Here is a 15,903-nt window from a genome sequence, read left to right on the forward strand (position 1 = left end):
TTTTATTTTTCCCTCCCTTCCCCTACCATCCTGTTTTTTAAATTCCACATATGAGTGGGTGAAATCATGTGATAACTGTCTTTCTCTGATGGACTTATTTCGCTTCGTGTAATGTCCTCTAGTTCCATCTATGTCATTGCAAATCGTAACATTTCTTTTTTTTTTTTTTTTTTGATGGTCAGTATTCCCTTGTATGGATATGTACCAGATCTTCTTTATCCATTCATCTGTCCATGGACATCTGGGCTCTATTGTGGTCCTTGCTGCTAGAAACATTGGGGTGCAGGTGCCCCTTCGTATCACTGTTTGTATCCTTTGAGTATAAATACCTAGACCAGCTCATTCTCTTCTAACATCCTGTTTCCGTGGCTAGGCGGTCCTGCTATTTTTTTTTTTTTAAAGACTTTATTCATCCATGACAGAGATCACAGGTAGGCAGAGCGGCCCCAACCCACTGAGCCACCCAGGCGCCCTTAGGCGGTCCTGCTTTAACAAGACAGTGGCTCACTAGAGTTCCGCATTAAGTGGACACGTTCCATGTTAGGTCGAAGCTCGATTCTGTTCATCTCTTGTATTGTCCTCTGCTTGGGAGGGGAGAATACATCTCAACCCGGTTTCCTTCTGAGAGCACTTTCAGCAGGCTGCGGATATAACTGGGATGGACTTAAACGGCAGCCTTGGCTTTTCAGTACACTTGCATCGCAAACACAAAGAGGAAAAAGTACAGTTCCCTCTTTTTTGAAAGTGAAAAGCTGACCATGTTTTCCCTGGGGGTGCCTTATTTAATTATGAAAGTATGAAATCCCTGGTGGGAAAATCAAGTCCCATAGGCTCACTCCCAACACCCGTGATGATCGAGATTCTCCCGCATTTGCGCCATCTGTCCCTTCTTCCTTTGCTCGAGTATTTTAAAGCAAATCCCAGACGTGTCCTTTTACCATGATACGTTTCAATCTTCGTCTCTGAGAAATGCAGTCTTCAGGTAGTAACAAATTGTCATCACACCAGAAAAGGAAACAAAAACCTAATAATGTGTGTTTCTAATCATTTTTACCCCCAAATAAAAGGGGGGTTTGTTTTGTGGAGTTATTTCTTTTGATGAAATCATGCTCAGGTGCTGCTTCCAAGGTCACTAATGCGGGATGTCCTGTTTTCACAGGCATGCTCCATTCTGAGAGCACTTCTAGAGGGGAAGTTCAGTCCTATACCTGGGAAGCCCATGCAGAGCAGAACTCTGGATGAGGCAACGGACCAGGGACAGTTACTTACATTTCGCAAGAGTAAGATTGTTTTTCCTCAAAGGCATTTCCATGGGTTGACCCCTAAGATAATACCGTACTATGAAGTATGTTCTTAGCAGATGAAAGTGTAGTTTCAAAAGGAATGCTAATATGTTATTTGTTTTTATACTTGTTTTTATTCTTTTTACATTTATATTTAGGGTCTTTTTAAAAAAGATTTTATTTATAAGAGCACTTGCACAAAAGCAGGGGGAGCAGCAGACAGAAGGAGAAGCAGGCTTCTTGCCCAACAGGGAGCCGATGTGGGGCTCGATCCCAGGACCCTGGGATCATGACCTGAGCCGAAGGCAGATGAGTAACCGACTGAGTCACCCAGGCGCCCATACTTAGGATTTTTTAAAATCAAGTGAACAGGACTTTCATTTCAACTATTTCTTGGTAGCAAAATTATATTAACAATTAAGGCAGTAGCCTCATTACCGTCCGAAAGCAACATAGATATTCTAAAGTGAAGGTAGTCATAGCCCAAACCCTGTTTTTAATGTTCCGATGCTTGTTTGTGTGCATTGTCAGTGTGTTAGAGTCAAGTAAAATCAGTGCTATGAATTACTTTTTTACTTAGTGTCCTACCATAGTATTAAATATTATCTAAATTAGAGTCCAATGACTCCACAGCTGAGTAGACAGGCCCTCACCCCTCCCAGGCCCTCACCCCTTCCCAGGCCCTCCTCCACAACAACCACGTTTTAACAGTTAAAACTTGGTTTTGATTTTTGGGTCTATAGCTCTAAATAACTTACATTACTCCCCCCGCCCCCCTCCAATTTTTGGTATCGTCTCTTGACGAATTCCTTCTGTGGGATGAGAGAATTCAGCTGTCCTGAGCCACCATCCACGTGCGGCCCATCTCTGCCTCCAGTGTACTTATGGCTTGGGATAGACCAGTTCTCATTGTCTACGGGATGTCTATGCAGATGCTATCGACCTCTGAGCCCTGGGGAGCACTCAGTGCTTTTCTTTTCTTCTGTATTTGCCTTTTCTGTAGCTCATAATTTTTTTTTTTTGCCTTTAAAAAACAAATGGAATCATGAGTCCAACCCCCCACATCACCCTCATTTGTATAAAGTTCCTCTCAGCATACTTAAAATTATTAAGTGTTCTGTCCTTTCAAACTTCTTGGAGGAATTCCTTCCAGAAATTGAGGCCTGCCCTGGTCTGAACTGGTTTCTTGCTAACCCAGCTGTGGCCTTGGGATCTCCCTTACTGTCAGCCTGAGAAATCTTTCTGGTGTCAGATCCTGGGTTTCGTGGATCCCGTATTTTCCTGATTTACTCTGATTTTTTTCTGATTTACTCTGTTTTGGTGGAGTGTACCATCTAGTACTTCCCTGGGAAAGGGTCTTGGGAAGGACATATATGTTCTTAGAGTTTCAGCAGTTCACATATCCAGTTGTCTGCTTGAGCTCCATTGGATGCCTTTAAGACCTGTCTTTAAGACTATTTGAAATGATACATCCAAATTGAGATGATAATTTCTATTCTCCCAACTCAAGATACTGCCCTCACTTGTTCCACTAACACCTGATAAGTTGCTCTAGATGGGCCCAGAAGCAATTTGGATCCTTTTCACACATCCTCTGCATCTAATATTTCATCAAACATATCCAGACTTGGTCTCTTGACTGCCACCTACCTGGTCCAGGCCATCCATACCTTTGGTCCAGACTATTGGAGCTGTTGTCTTTGCTTCTGCTCTGCCTCTTGAAATTTATTCCCATGTGGCAGAAAGTGAGATCCTGAATCCTAAAAGGGATGATGTCTGACCCTAGCTTAAAAATCAGTGGCTTCCTACTGCCCTGGAAACAAAATCTATACTCCTTACATTAGCCTGAGAGGCCTTGAGTGATCTGACCTCTGCCTGTCTACTCTCATCCTATGCTGTTTCCTCAGTTCAGCTCTGTCTCATTTCTTTAAATGGCAGAATCTTCCTTGTCTCAGGTTGTACACATTCTGTTTCCTGTGCCTAGATAAAAGGTCTTTATCCACTTAAAAACAGCCCCCCCATACCCCCAATCCTAGCTCCCAATCCTTCCGAATTTACAGTGCTACCATGTTATATCTCCAGTCCCTTCGGTTCTCCTTATCAGGTTCTTATTTTATTCTGTTACATACTTAAGGCAATTCATAGCTTATCTTATGTCTTTCCCTGACTGGAGGTAAAGGCAGGGCCACGTCTGTCTTCTGAATCCCCTGTGCGTAGCACCACGCCCTGCTGGTTCTCCACAGAGAATGCATGTCTGGGGAAAGGTGAATGAACACACATGGTTCCTGGGCAGTAAGCTTATCATCTGAAACAGAGCCATGTTTATGCTCTGTGGATTTAAATTTGTGCTTGGATCTATTCCAGAAATGTAAGGCTGTTTATAATACATAAAATATGAGAAGATAACATAAATTAAAAGGACAAACAAAAAAAAGCCCGGGACTTAAGAAATCGAGCCAGGGCTGAGGGTAGGAGTGTATACCATAAAGACAGACTTACTATGGGTGGGCCAGTCGGCTCCAAGCTCTCTCTCTAGCAGCCTCTGAGAAAACACTACACGAGTCCCTATGGTAAAAACTGACCAATGCCCAGGAGAACCACAACTGTTCTTTATGTTAAGACCAGAGAGAAATTTCACCCCAGGGTCACTGTAAAAAGAACAGAACGTAAGGTGATGAAATCGTCCCTATAGTGGATGTGGTCAGTTTCATAGGAATAACTCTAACCATGACCTTCCAGTATAGATTGCTGCTGTCCTGCCCAGTCCAGTTTGGTTAAAGCCCATTGACGCATCCCTATGATGTCCAGGCTCTACATGCACTACCCCAAGTGTTGTCTGTGCCTGTGATTTTTGCTGCTGCTTCTCTTCGTGTGGCTGCCTGCTTCAGGAGACGTCCTACGTGGGTGCCGACAGGGGTCAGCATCTTGGCTTTTACTATTTGTGACTTCCTCTTTGTCCTCCCCAAATGCTGCTGGCTTTTACTTTCGATGGCATGATTTCTCTTTCTTACTGGTTCCTGTTTAAGCATCTTAGAGATCCTGCTTCTTTCCTTCCAGACTTCTATCCTTCTCTCCCATCTGTGGGTCACGCATACACTTCCCCACAAGCAGCATCTTCTAGCTTAAACAGTGCTGGTCTCCAAGACCCTATTCTGAGGAGGTCGTGACCTTTCTCCATCCATCTTCATACTTGACATGGTGTCTTCTACTCTGGGTGGACCAGTTTTCTCTTTATCTCCTGGATGCGGTGGAGCTTTCCAGGGCTAGTCTGTGTTCACACAGTCCCTAAGACTCTAAAGAAGAAAATGGAGATAAAAGGACATTATTTTCCTTAGCTTGGTAGAAGAGTGAAGTGTCTTTTAATGTGGGAGCTGTCCACTTAGGCTGCTCAGAGCAGAACTGTACTGAGAGGAACAGATGTTTTCATGATTCCATAATCCTGTGGGGTGGGGGGCAGGTGAAGGTGCTGTAGATTTTAGTTAATATGGCTTTGTTCTCTCTATAAATAGCTCAAAGCGCAACCAGCCATTGAACATACCAGTCATTATTATAAAAGGTAAACGGAGTTAACGGATCTTTTTGCATCACAGGAAGGCTATGGTATAGACTCTTCTCCCGCAGGAATTGCTTTAACCCCAAAATGCAATATAATGTGACAGATCACAACTCCTTCTGCTAGCCAGGTTGTAACGAAACTTTTCTGACTACAACCAGAAGTGTGCAGAGCCCCAAAAGTTGGTGACACTTGATTTGCTGAGCTGACTGGCTCTGGGTTCTTTCTTTCAACGTTCTTATGATCCAAGTGGTGATTTGGGGTGGGGGTGGGCGCTGTATTAACTCTATTTCCATCTTGTGCTTTATGAAAAGCCACAGATGACACAGATAGGAATGTGTACGAGGAAGTGTGACTGATAGTCTTGGTGGAGATAGTACACGAAAAGGCCTTTTGAGCAGAACCTGGATATGATTAAAAGCTGGATTTGCTCAGGGAGGTTTAGGTTTTAGAGCCATAAACTATGGTTATTTATTAAATTCTTGCAAAAAATAACTTTCATTGTAAATCTGAACCTTTAGAGATCCTAAGCCCCTTTTCCCCTACGGGAGCAGTCATTTTTATAACACAATTGTTGATTATACAAGATTTCTTAAAAGAATGCGAATATTGTGTAACAGAAGAGATTGTGTTTAATTTTTCTGGACATTGCCAAATACATACTTAACATTAAATTTGGTTGCATTCGGAAATACTGACCTAGCAATTTTTTATTCTTAACTTTACAGTTGAGATAAACTCAGGCCTCTTGAGCAGCTTCCCCAAAGTCCTACAGCTTCTAAATGACAGAGCCACGGTGGAGTAGTATTTCCCAATTTTGATTATTTGTTTATTTCTTAATTTCAACAGGATTTTGTTCTCCGTCCTCTATCGTGGCATAACATACCACCTCAGCCCTCACTGACCTGAAATGAGGATTTTTCTGTGGGTTTACCTCTGGGGCAGGGCTCAGCGGTTTGGACCTGCTGTGTATGTGGCGGCTGGGGAGACTCGGGTGGGGGGGGGGTGTTGTGCCTGGAAGAACCACGGGGGCCAGGTCTTACGTGGGGGGCCTTGGAGCCGCCTGCCAGTGAGGAACACCCCTGCTGAGCGAGGGGCATCTTTACCTGCGGGACATCTCTACCTGCGCCTTTATCGGGAGTCCTGGGCGGGGCTTCCTTCCCAGGCAGAAGGAACATTCCAGAAGAAATGAGATGCAAACGGCCGGAGGTAGCTTTTCAGGCCTAGATTACTGAAGACCGGAAGTGGTGGAGGTCACTGTGGCCATGTACGGGTGGCTCGTGTACTGGTGGCTAGTGTATTTTTGTATCGGATTCCAGTGCAGTTAATCTAAGTGTTGTACTAGTCTCAGGTGTGCAATACGGTGATCAGCAATTCCATTCGTTACTCCGGGCTCATCACTAAGAAGCGAACTCTTTGTCCCCTTCGCCTGTTTCACCCATCCCCTGACTTCCCTCTGGTAGGCAACCGTTTCTCTATAGTTAAGAGTCTTTCTTGATTTCTTTCTCTCTTCGTTTGTTTTGTTTCTTAAATTTCACGTATGTGTGAAATCTTATGGTGTTTGTGTGTCTCCGACTGACTTATTTCACTTAACATATATTTGCTCTCCTTGTAATTGGCAAGCTCTGATTCTTTTTTATGGCTAAATGATCGTGTGTATGTGTGTGTATGTGTGTGTGTCCGTACACACATACACACCACCTGTTTTTCATCTGTTGATGGACCCTTGGGCTGCTCGCGCAATCTGGCTATAGTAATGCCGCCCTGACCCTAGGGCGTTTGGCCAAGAGGTATCACAAGGGGTGGGAGAGGTGGTGTAAGCGAGTTGAGTTGTGCGTGTTGGTGCTGTGCTGGGTCTCGCGGGGGCTGTGCGTTCATGCTGGGGGGTCGCAGAGGAAGATGGTGCCTACTCAGTCCTTTGTTCCTGGAGGAACCTCCCCACAACGGATCCCGCATGCCTCAGGAGGCTTTCATACCCTTCCTTCTATGCTCTCTTTCAGGGCGAGGACTCCATTTCCTCTTGCCCTCCGGGCTCTCCCAGCGCCCAGCCTGCTGATTTTTAAAATTCCAGCTTTGCAGCCCCACTGTGTCTGCAGGAACTCCTGAAATACGGCTCCCGGCTTTGAAAACCAAATGTTGTGGGGTTTATCGTCCCTGCGTGGGCTCTCCAGTGTGAGGGTCTGCTTCTCTCCCTCTCTGCACCAGCGGGTCCACGGAGCTCCCGAACGTCTCTCCTCTTCCTACCCTATTCGAGGCGGCCTCTGCTCCACAGGCAGTTGTGGGGTTGGTTCTGCCCGGCTTCAAGGGGTTTTCTGGGCTACTCACACCATACTGTGCCACCTTCCCTGGAAGTCTCTATATCCTCTTCATCAAACCAAGGGATGGGCTCGGCCCGGGCTGCAGGGAGGTGGCCTCTGCAGAGGAATGGGAGGATTGTTGGAGGCGTGACTGCTGAGAAGCTTTGCTGTAGGTCTCTAACCACCACCCTGCGGACCCGAATCCTCCTTCACTTGACGTCTTTGTTTCTGTTGACTTAGAGTCTCATGTGGATACTCGGACTTTCCAAACAGCTGCTCCAACCATTTCTCTGCCATATTTTATATTCCCTTTCTTTTTCTGTGCACAATAGCAATTCAGAGCTCTTGGCCCCAAGTTCTAGTTTATGGCTGGGTTAGTGCCCTTACTGATCGATATAAATAAAGGCCGTCCCCTGCATTCACGGATAAAGGCCTTGTTGCTTTCTTCTCTCATCTTTTCGAATGTTCCGCAAATTTCACTCCTCTTGAGTTTATTATGTTATTTCCAAACGAGCATCCTGCCGATGGGGCCAACATTTTCCTGGCTCAGTAGACCTGCTCTCTTACAGTATTGATCCCTTTCTTACCTCCTCTCCTTGCTTTGTCTCCTCCACCAAATAACAGCCGTGACATGTGCCTCTTCCTTCACCACTGCTGCTCAGGCTTCCGTCCCCTCATCCTGCACCGGCCAGTCTTCTGCAGAGCGGCCTCCCTCCTGACCGCCCCGGACTCCGCTCTGTTCTCCCCCAGCGGCTGGTCTTTGGGAATGCTGCTGATGCAGCCTGCGCGCTGACCCCTCCCTCCCGCCAGTCACCCACAGCTCGCTGCTGCAACTGTTTCTCCTCTGTTCCGGACCCGTCAGTGGATACGCCTGCCCTCTCTCCCCGCAACTCGGTAAATATTTAGGTGGGAAACTCCCCCATTACAGTCATGAAAACCTATACAACTGCTTTACGTAGACCTCTGCTCAAGGCCAAATTGTGACATGGCTTTGAACGTCTTGGGTTTAGATTTTATTCTGAAGGGCTCCTGAAATGCTTTTGTACAGTGGAGGGACAGGATCGGAGATTTGGGAGGATTGATGGGGGCGGGTAGGGTGCGTGCTGGCGAATAGGATGTTTTGCTCAGGAAAAAAACGAGTGGAGTCTGAAGCAGTAGCGTTATGGAGGTGGGCCCATGGCTGGAGTTGTCTAAGGTCATGACCATACAGGAGCGGTGTGGGACACGAGCCATCCCATGCCTGTGAACACACGTACGTGACCACGGGACCAGTCTTAATCATGCAGGCGACAGAGGACCTTTCCGTCTTTACACATCGTCTCTCAGGCTCGTTCTTCCCATCCTGAGCTCACATCTCCTCATCTCAGACATGTTTCTGTTTCCCTTGCTGGCACCTTACCCCCCTTTAGAGGAAGAAAGAATCTGTTAACACTTCCATTGATTGAAAACTGTGGTGGACTGAAAGTTTGTGGGCACGGCCTCCCTGTTGTGATGCTAATAGGGGGTGGGAGTCTTGGGGGGAGGTGATTAGGTCAGGAGAGCGGAGCTTCTAGGAATGGGATTCATGCCTTCCTGCAAGGGGCTAGAGCGTTCTTTCTGCCAAGTGAGGACACCATGAACCAGGAAGCAGGCTGTCCGCAGACACCGAGTCTGCGGCCACCCTGATCTTGGACTGCTCCGTCTCCAGAGCTGTGAGAAATAAGCGTATGTGGTTGAAACCACCCAGTCTGTGGTACTCCGGCACAGAAGTCCAGACGAAGACAGAAAGCATTCCTATGAAAGGGTCCTTTTCTGTAGTTGTGAGGTTTAAAACAAAAACAAAAACAAACAAACAAAAACAGCAATGCTGTAACCATCAAAACCCTAATACCTGGGGGTCTTGCCTTAAAAACTGAAAGAAAAACACACACACACCCACACAACAGTGATGCCCGCTTCTCTCTGTCCCTCTTTGCTGCTGCCTGGAGCACAGACACGGTGCGGGAGCTGAAATAGAAGCACATGTTGGAGATCGGAAAGCAAGAATCGTTAGCCTGGCATCTTGTCAGCCTGTGCTGTTTATGCACGTTGTACGAGCGAGCGAAATCTCTGTCTTCAAGTCCTTGTTGTTTGACTTTGTCATTGCCAAATAGATACTCAAGTTAGTGCTGCACCCGTAGTGACAATTACGACCACCTTCGTCCAGCTCCCATTCTGTGCCCCATCCTGGCTGCACTTGACACGATGACCTCATGAGGCAGCCGAATCTCCCATTTCCCGCCCCCACCCAAGCACACAGAAGCTGGATATGGTTCGTGAACTGGCCTGAGATCCCCCAGCAGGGGGTCGGGGGGTGCCTGCGGCTGGGGCTTCCGTCAAGGTCAGCCTGACCTTGGGCTCAGGGGCTCCCTTTATGCCACCCTGACACCCATGTCTGCCCAGAAGTTTGTGGAGAGACGGGAGTGACCCAAAGTGATGCCCAGACTGGTCATTTCTGGCCATGCATGATATGGGGGTGCGGAGACAGGTCTCCAGGTCACCGTGGACTTCCCGCGTCTGAGCCTCTGGGTGCAGGAGTGTCTGTGGGAGAGCCGGCTTGGAAGGCAGCTTGCTTAGAGCTGCAGGGACCTGTCTCAGCTGCCATCACCTCCCACCGGCTCTGAGGGGCGATGGTCCCAAGCCTCCTCTCCCTGACCATCCTTTGAGTCGCAGGACACCCCTCATGGCTGCATCTTCGAGTGCTGTGGTCCCCCCAGTGCCTCGTGTGGATTCGGGGGTCACGGCTTGGAGGGAGCAGCCAGCTGTTGGCCAGAAACTCCTCAGGGAGCGCGAGGTGGCTAAGAGGAGCAGGAGCGCCCAGGCCGGGTGGCTGCAGCCTGGAGAAAGGGCCTGGGTGCTTAGACTACCACCGAGGCCCGATGTCTTTACTGTTCGTAAACATGGTGCATGGAGACGGGTGATACCTTGTAGGGAAATAGAGAAAAGAAGCGCAGCTAGAAAGGGGGTTGCCAGCTCCTCCGCACCTCGCACCCCGGCGCGGTGTGCCCCGACCTCAGAAATAGTTGCATGACAGAACTTTCCTGATCTCTCTGCAGTGAGCGTGCCTTACAAAGGAGCAAAAGCTGCCCCGTAGCTTTGCTGTGACTTCTTTGCTAAGAGTGAGTCCTGTTCCCTGCTTCTGAGGGCCCAGGGTCCTCTGAAGGGGCCACTGTCACTGGCTCCCATCATGTGACTGTGCTCTCCAGCGGAATGTCCCTTGCTCGCAGCCTTCCCACAGAGGGGGGCTCTCCCAGCAGGCCAGGAAGAGAGCGGGGTCTCGCTCTCTGGCGAGGTGAACCCTCTGAGCGTGGTTTGCGGCATCCCCGGTCCTTCGGCATCACCCAGGAGGGTTTACCACTGTGTTTGGCACATTGTATCCTTCACGCGTTGGTGAGCTTGACGGGCTGAGTCCAGCCCCCGTGGCGGTGGTGCTCCGGCAGAGCCATGCTTCTCGGCTGGCAGCGCTGGCCGTGGAGCAGATGTCCCCTAGACCCGTTGTTCTGTCTCCTGGGGGGCAGCGTGCTTTTCAGTGGGGACACTAAACAGGCAACAGCTGGCCCAGCGCATGCACACAACAGAGCTTTAGGGTGGAATGTTCCCGACCCCCAGTGGTTTGCTTTTACTTTGCCTTCAGAGGAAACTTGTTGGCTGCCCATAGTGAAGTGACCTACTCCGATATTTCCATGGGATTCAGTTGTTTGCCCTTGGACCTGTAAGCATAGCCAGATAAATTGTTGGTTAAAATGATAGGATATATTCCTACCTTTTCTTTTTTTTTAAGGTTTTATTTATTAGCGCGTGCTTGAGTGAGGGGGAGGGCAGCAGACTCCCCGCTGAGTGGAAGCCCCATAGCAGCTCAATCCCAGGACCCTAAGATCATGACCTGAGCCAAAAACAGATGCTTAACCGACTGAGCCACCCAGATGCCTCAAACTAGTCCTACTTTTTGAAGAGCTTTCACATTAGGCTGCTTCATCTGGTAAGCTTAATAATGATTATCCAACACTTACTTAGAATAATGGGATTTAAAAAAAAAAAAAAGAAATTCCTGTGGGTTCCTTCTGGGATTACCAGCCATCTGGTCTGATGTTTTGGTTGCTGTTAACCATTGGGAGCCTTTAATGCTAATGAACCGAGCAGTCAACACATCTTCTGTCCCATAACCAATAAAATCAGGTTTGAAATCCTGAGACAGGACAGGTCCCCGTCTCCTGAAGACAGTTACCGCCGGTGTCCTTAGGAGTGAGCTTCTGTCTTGGAGGAAGCCCCCTGGTCGATGGGCCAGACGGTTGCATGAAGGGAAGAATGCCAGCTGATGCGTTCAACCACGCTAGCTCTGTGGGATTCCTCCCATCAAGTCATGAGAAAATGACAGTGGAATATATTTGAAGTCCAGGCTAACTTTAGCTACGGGACTTCTATAAGTAAATGTAATCCCCAGAGAGGAAGCCGAGGGGAGGATGCATTCCCACTCTCTCCCCCTTGTTTCTCACCAGTCTCTTCACTCGTTTCTGCCCCCAGCTCACCTTCGATGCTGTTTCTCAGAGGGCCTGCGGGGGGCTCTTAAATCGGAGGAGGCACTTAACTGTGGCGACCTCGTTGGAAGCCTTTGGAAGCCTGGGAGTGGATGTGGGTGGAGGGATTTACGCTGGAGGAGTTTGAGTAGAAGGCCGCTGCTTTTTGTTGAGTTGTGTGTTTCTTGGGCGTGTCTTAGGGCAGGTGGGTCACCCTCAGGGTTCTTACCCTGGGTCCCTCCTCCATCTTTGGCCCCGTCACCACCCGGAGTGATCTCATCTGTTCCTGTTTACCCTCAACTGCCAACAACACATGGATGGTTCTTCAGAGTTCTAGATGCCCGTGGCACTCCTCTGGGGTCCTGCAGGCTCGGCAGACACAGCGTCGGAAGCGATCTCCTTTCTCTGGCCACTCTTTCCCCTCCGCCTTGCATTCTAGATCGGGGTCAGCGGCTTCACCGCCAGCTTCCCAGTCTCCCAAACTGACGTCATCGTTATCCACTATTCTCTGCCTTTCAGAAATCTCCAGGCTCTCTCTGTTGACACCAAGGCCTGTCCCTCCTTCTCACCAGAGTATCACAGATGAGATCTTTCTGTCCATCACCAGTGCTTCTGAGCTCACTATCTCTTGCCCTGAATAACATACTCTGGCCTTGGCTCTGAACCGTCTTCCTACTGGACTTGATTTCCTGTTGCCGCGTCACTTTCCTAAGACAACCAATCTTTCAGTCCAGCTCTGCTTGCCTTTGCATGGAAACCACATCTTGGCTTGGCTGACCCGCCGGGGCCAATCCCTAGTGGCCCCCTCTTCCACTTCCCGTTCGCAAGTCTCTGCCTCACTGAACTCTGCTGCATCAATGGGGTGATGGTGTCCTCCACTGTGACAAGTGTCCTGACACTTCTGAGCACGAAAATGCTATTAATGATTATGCCAATATCCTAGGGAAACAGGGGGATTGTTCTGGGCAGATCAGGACAACTGTTGGCTCGATATTGCCTCTTCTATTGGGATTCCACTCAAGCAAATTCCCACTATCCTTAAAACCCAGCTAAGATATTACCTGCTCTGTGCACCCTTCTATAACCAGAGAAAACAACTAGTTTTCTCTGTGGCTTCATGTTGCTTTTTCATGCTGTTCTTAAAGCACATGTATGCTCTATGTCCCTCAGTCTTCCCCCCTCCCCACAACCATAAGAACAACATTTCTCTTCCTCTGTGTCCCTAGCATCATGCCTGGTGCCTGGCACTTGGGAAATAGTCCATCTTTGTTGAATTAAAATCATTTTTAAAAATTAAGAATATTGAACTGGGGACCGGTCTGTAGGTTTCCTTCTGTTACAAACTTTCAGTATTCCTGACTGGATTTAATTATGCCCAAGCTTGCCTCGGGGCTCTTGCATTTATCTTGCCTTCTAGCCTTCGACCTGTGCTTTGGTACTGACTGGGCTTAGATGCCATGCTCCTTCCGAACCTACTGTGGAATTATGGGAATATCTGGAGAGACCCCATATCTTCTACCTCACGTAGTTATCCCACTTTGTAATTCTGCATTTAGGTGACTGTTAGTCTGTTTTCCCTACCAGACTGTTAGCACAGTGAGGAGAGAAGCTGTCTGTTCTGGTCCCCTTCCCACCACAGTGGCTGGCGTTAAGGAGGCCATCAACATTTAGGGACCAGATAAAATCAATTCTCACTATTTGTGATTATGTATTTACAAACTTGCCTCCTTGCTGACATTTATTGGTAACCCCCAAATCTGTACTCGTGGGGCTTTTTGTGGTCACTCACAGACACATGCAAAATAGTGAGAAATTTGTCCAGATGCACAAATTCCCAGCTGAGGGGCATCAAGGTGACAGTTGGCCTTCTTCCTGCTCGCCTACTGTAAACATGGTAGCTTTTTTTGTGGTCTACTTGTGCCAAGTTTTCCATGGTTTGTGTGTGTGTGTGTGTGTGTGTGTGTGTGTGTGTACATGCACTTTTCGCTGGTGATTTCATTGTTTAAAATGGACCCCCAGTATGGTGCTGTGTAGTGTCCCAAGGCCGAGGAGGTGTGGTCTGCTTCCAGAGAAACCCTACACTTTTAGAGAAACGCTATTCAGGCGTGAGTTAGTGCTGTTGGTTTTGACTTCGTTGTTAACGAGTCAGCAATATTTATCAATTAAGATGTCTTTAGACAGAAACAAAAAACAAGGTTATGTAGCAATCAGCTGACAAAAATGTTGTGACCAGAGTCTTGCAGGAACGCAATGGTGTGCTTCCCCCAGGAACAGCATATTTGCAAATTTAGTGTTTGCGGCAACCTTGCAGAATTTCGCTATGGTAAATGATGAAAACTGCGTAAGCCCTACTTCCTGGGGGAAATTAAAGCCCTGAGAATTTCAGCGTCTGGCATCAAAGCAAAGAGCCCGTGAGTACAAGACCTGATGCTCTCATTCATTCAGCAAATATTTACTGAACCACTACTAGTCGGGCGCTGTGTACATTTGACCCTCCAGACCCTTAACCCCCGAAACACATGGATGTGAACAAAGTGTCCTAACTTCTTCAGTAAATTATCATAAACAAATAAGCTCAGTCACACACATCACCAAACTCCTTTTGAGCTAGACCAAAAATATTTACTGTGTGTTTTTGGTCTCCAATCTGCAGGTCCATAGAGACGCCTGTTAGATTGCCGGGTTGTTTTTTTTAAGTTGCAAAATTTTCCAGATGAATTCCACAATGGGAGTATGTGAGCAGTATATTGTTGGAACATCTCCAGGGAAAATAGCTTTGGTTAAGGGGGAAAAATACACACTTAAAAAAAAAATCCCATTCCACGATCATCAAGTCTCCGTGGGGGGAATTAGCTTACAAAGATGGATTTTTTTTATACCTTTCCCCTTAGTCTGCCAGGTATTGAGATGTCTCAGGCAAAAAAGGGCATTTGTAAATCTGTGGTTAGCTTTTTGGCCATGGGATTATGAAGTTATTCTGAGAGACTAGTTCCAGCCGATTATCTTCAGGAGTCTAATTTTCTAAGCTTTTCAAGAGGAATTTTTGGATGGCTTCATATCATTTTTGAAAAACAGATTGGGTTGGGTTCTCATTTATTCGTAGAGGCAGAAAATGGGAACAGAGTCTTTGACTTAAGCGGACATTTCTGTATAAATTTCCCTGTGAAGGAAAAACATGTAAAGAACACATGGAAGTGGGGCGCCTGGGTGGCTCAGTGGGTTAGGCCTCTGCCTTCGGCTCGGGTCATGGTCCCGGGGTCCTGGGATCGAGCCCTGTGTCGGGCTCTCTGCTGAGCAGGGAGCCTGCTTCCCCCCCCCCCCCCTGCCTGCCTCTCCGCCTGCTTGTGGTCTCTGCCTGTTAAATAAATAAATAAATAAAATTAAAAAAAAAAAAAAAAGAACACATGGAAGTGTCGAAGCTGAGGACGTCTCCGGTATTTATGGAGTGTGGTCTAAATCGTTAATATATGCCGAATGTTTAATCTCCGGCTCAGAAAGCCTTTACCCTCTGCACCAGACATCCAGGATGTTGCAAGGGAGATATTCTGAAGAGAGTAATGTCAGTGTTTAGGAATTGGAATGCAGTCCCTGAGAATATGGTAAGCTTCTATTTTCCTTAGTAAAAGAGATGAACATGTGAAGATTCCAGCTCTGTGTGAGCAGTCAGTCTCCCTCTAAAGGGCATATTTTTTGCTCAGGCTTGCTTGGGTAGGTTGATACTTCGTGAAGAGGTTCTTGTTTCCAAGCAGGGATGCAGGGCAGCTAGGATGTTAGCAGGCTTTTGTTTGAACCAGGAAAAGGCACCTCTTCCTCTAGGCTGATACGTGGGGTGGGTGTGGGGGGTGGGTGTGTGCAGGCTGGATTTGGGCCCCAATCAGCTCTCCCTGGCTAGGAGCCTGTATGTACGGCAAGGCTATACCACCGTACAGAGAGGCCCTGGTTCCTGGATCGCGGGCCAGGAGAATAAGAAGCTCTGGCATTGTCCCTCACTGGCTCAGGACACAGCTAAAGCGGGGGGAAGAGGACTGTGTTCCACAGGGTGGTGCTGGGGATATAGGGGCTCTGGTCACAGAAGCTTAGCACTAGAAGGATCTCTGTGCTCCATTTTGTCTCTATACCCCTCTCATTTTACAGATGAGCAAACTGTCTCGCAGCTTTCATCCATGTGTTTGATCGTAGCTCCTTGCTGATGGTGGGGAAATTTCTGCCGCAGTCCACTGAGAAAAGACCTTCTGTGG

General features: G+C 47.8%; 1 protein-coding gene across 4 annotated transcripts in view; it reads left to right on the forward strand.

Moving 5' to 3' along the window:
* The window catches only part of CCBE1 (collagen and calcium binding EGF domains 1), a 226,020-nt gene that overhangs the window by 15,826 nt on the left and 194,291 nt on the right, over positions 1-15,903 (forward strand). The window contains exons 1-2 of one of the 4 annotated variants that reach the window (XM_032311028.1): positions 11,045-11,130; positions 11,673-11,780. The exons of the other annotated variants lie outside the window; for them this stretch is intronic. Of the exons in view, the coding sequence (XP_032166919.1) occupies positions 11,779-11,780 (2 nt within the window). The 5' untranslated portion in view covers positions 11,045-11,130; positions 11,673-11,778. Of the gene's footprint in view, positions 1-11,044; positions 11,131-11,672; positions 11,781-15,903 lie in introns of those variants that run through there. 4 annotated transcript variants of the gene reach the window in all.

The sequence above is a fragment of the Mustela erminea genome, chromosome 13 (assembly GCF_009829155.1).
Source record: "Mustela erminea isolate mMusErm1 chromosome 13, mMusErm1.Pri, whole genome shotgun sequence".
Lineage (NCBI taxonomy): Eukaryota > Metazoa > Chordata > Mammalia > Carnivora > Mustelidae > Mustela > Mustela erminea.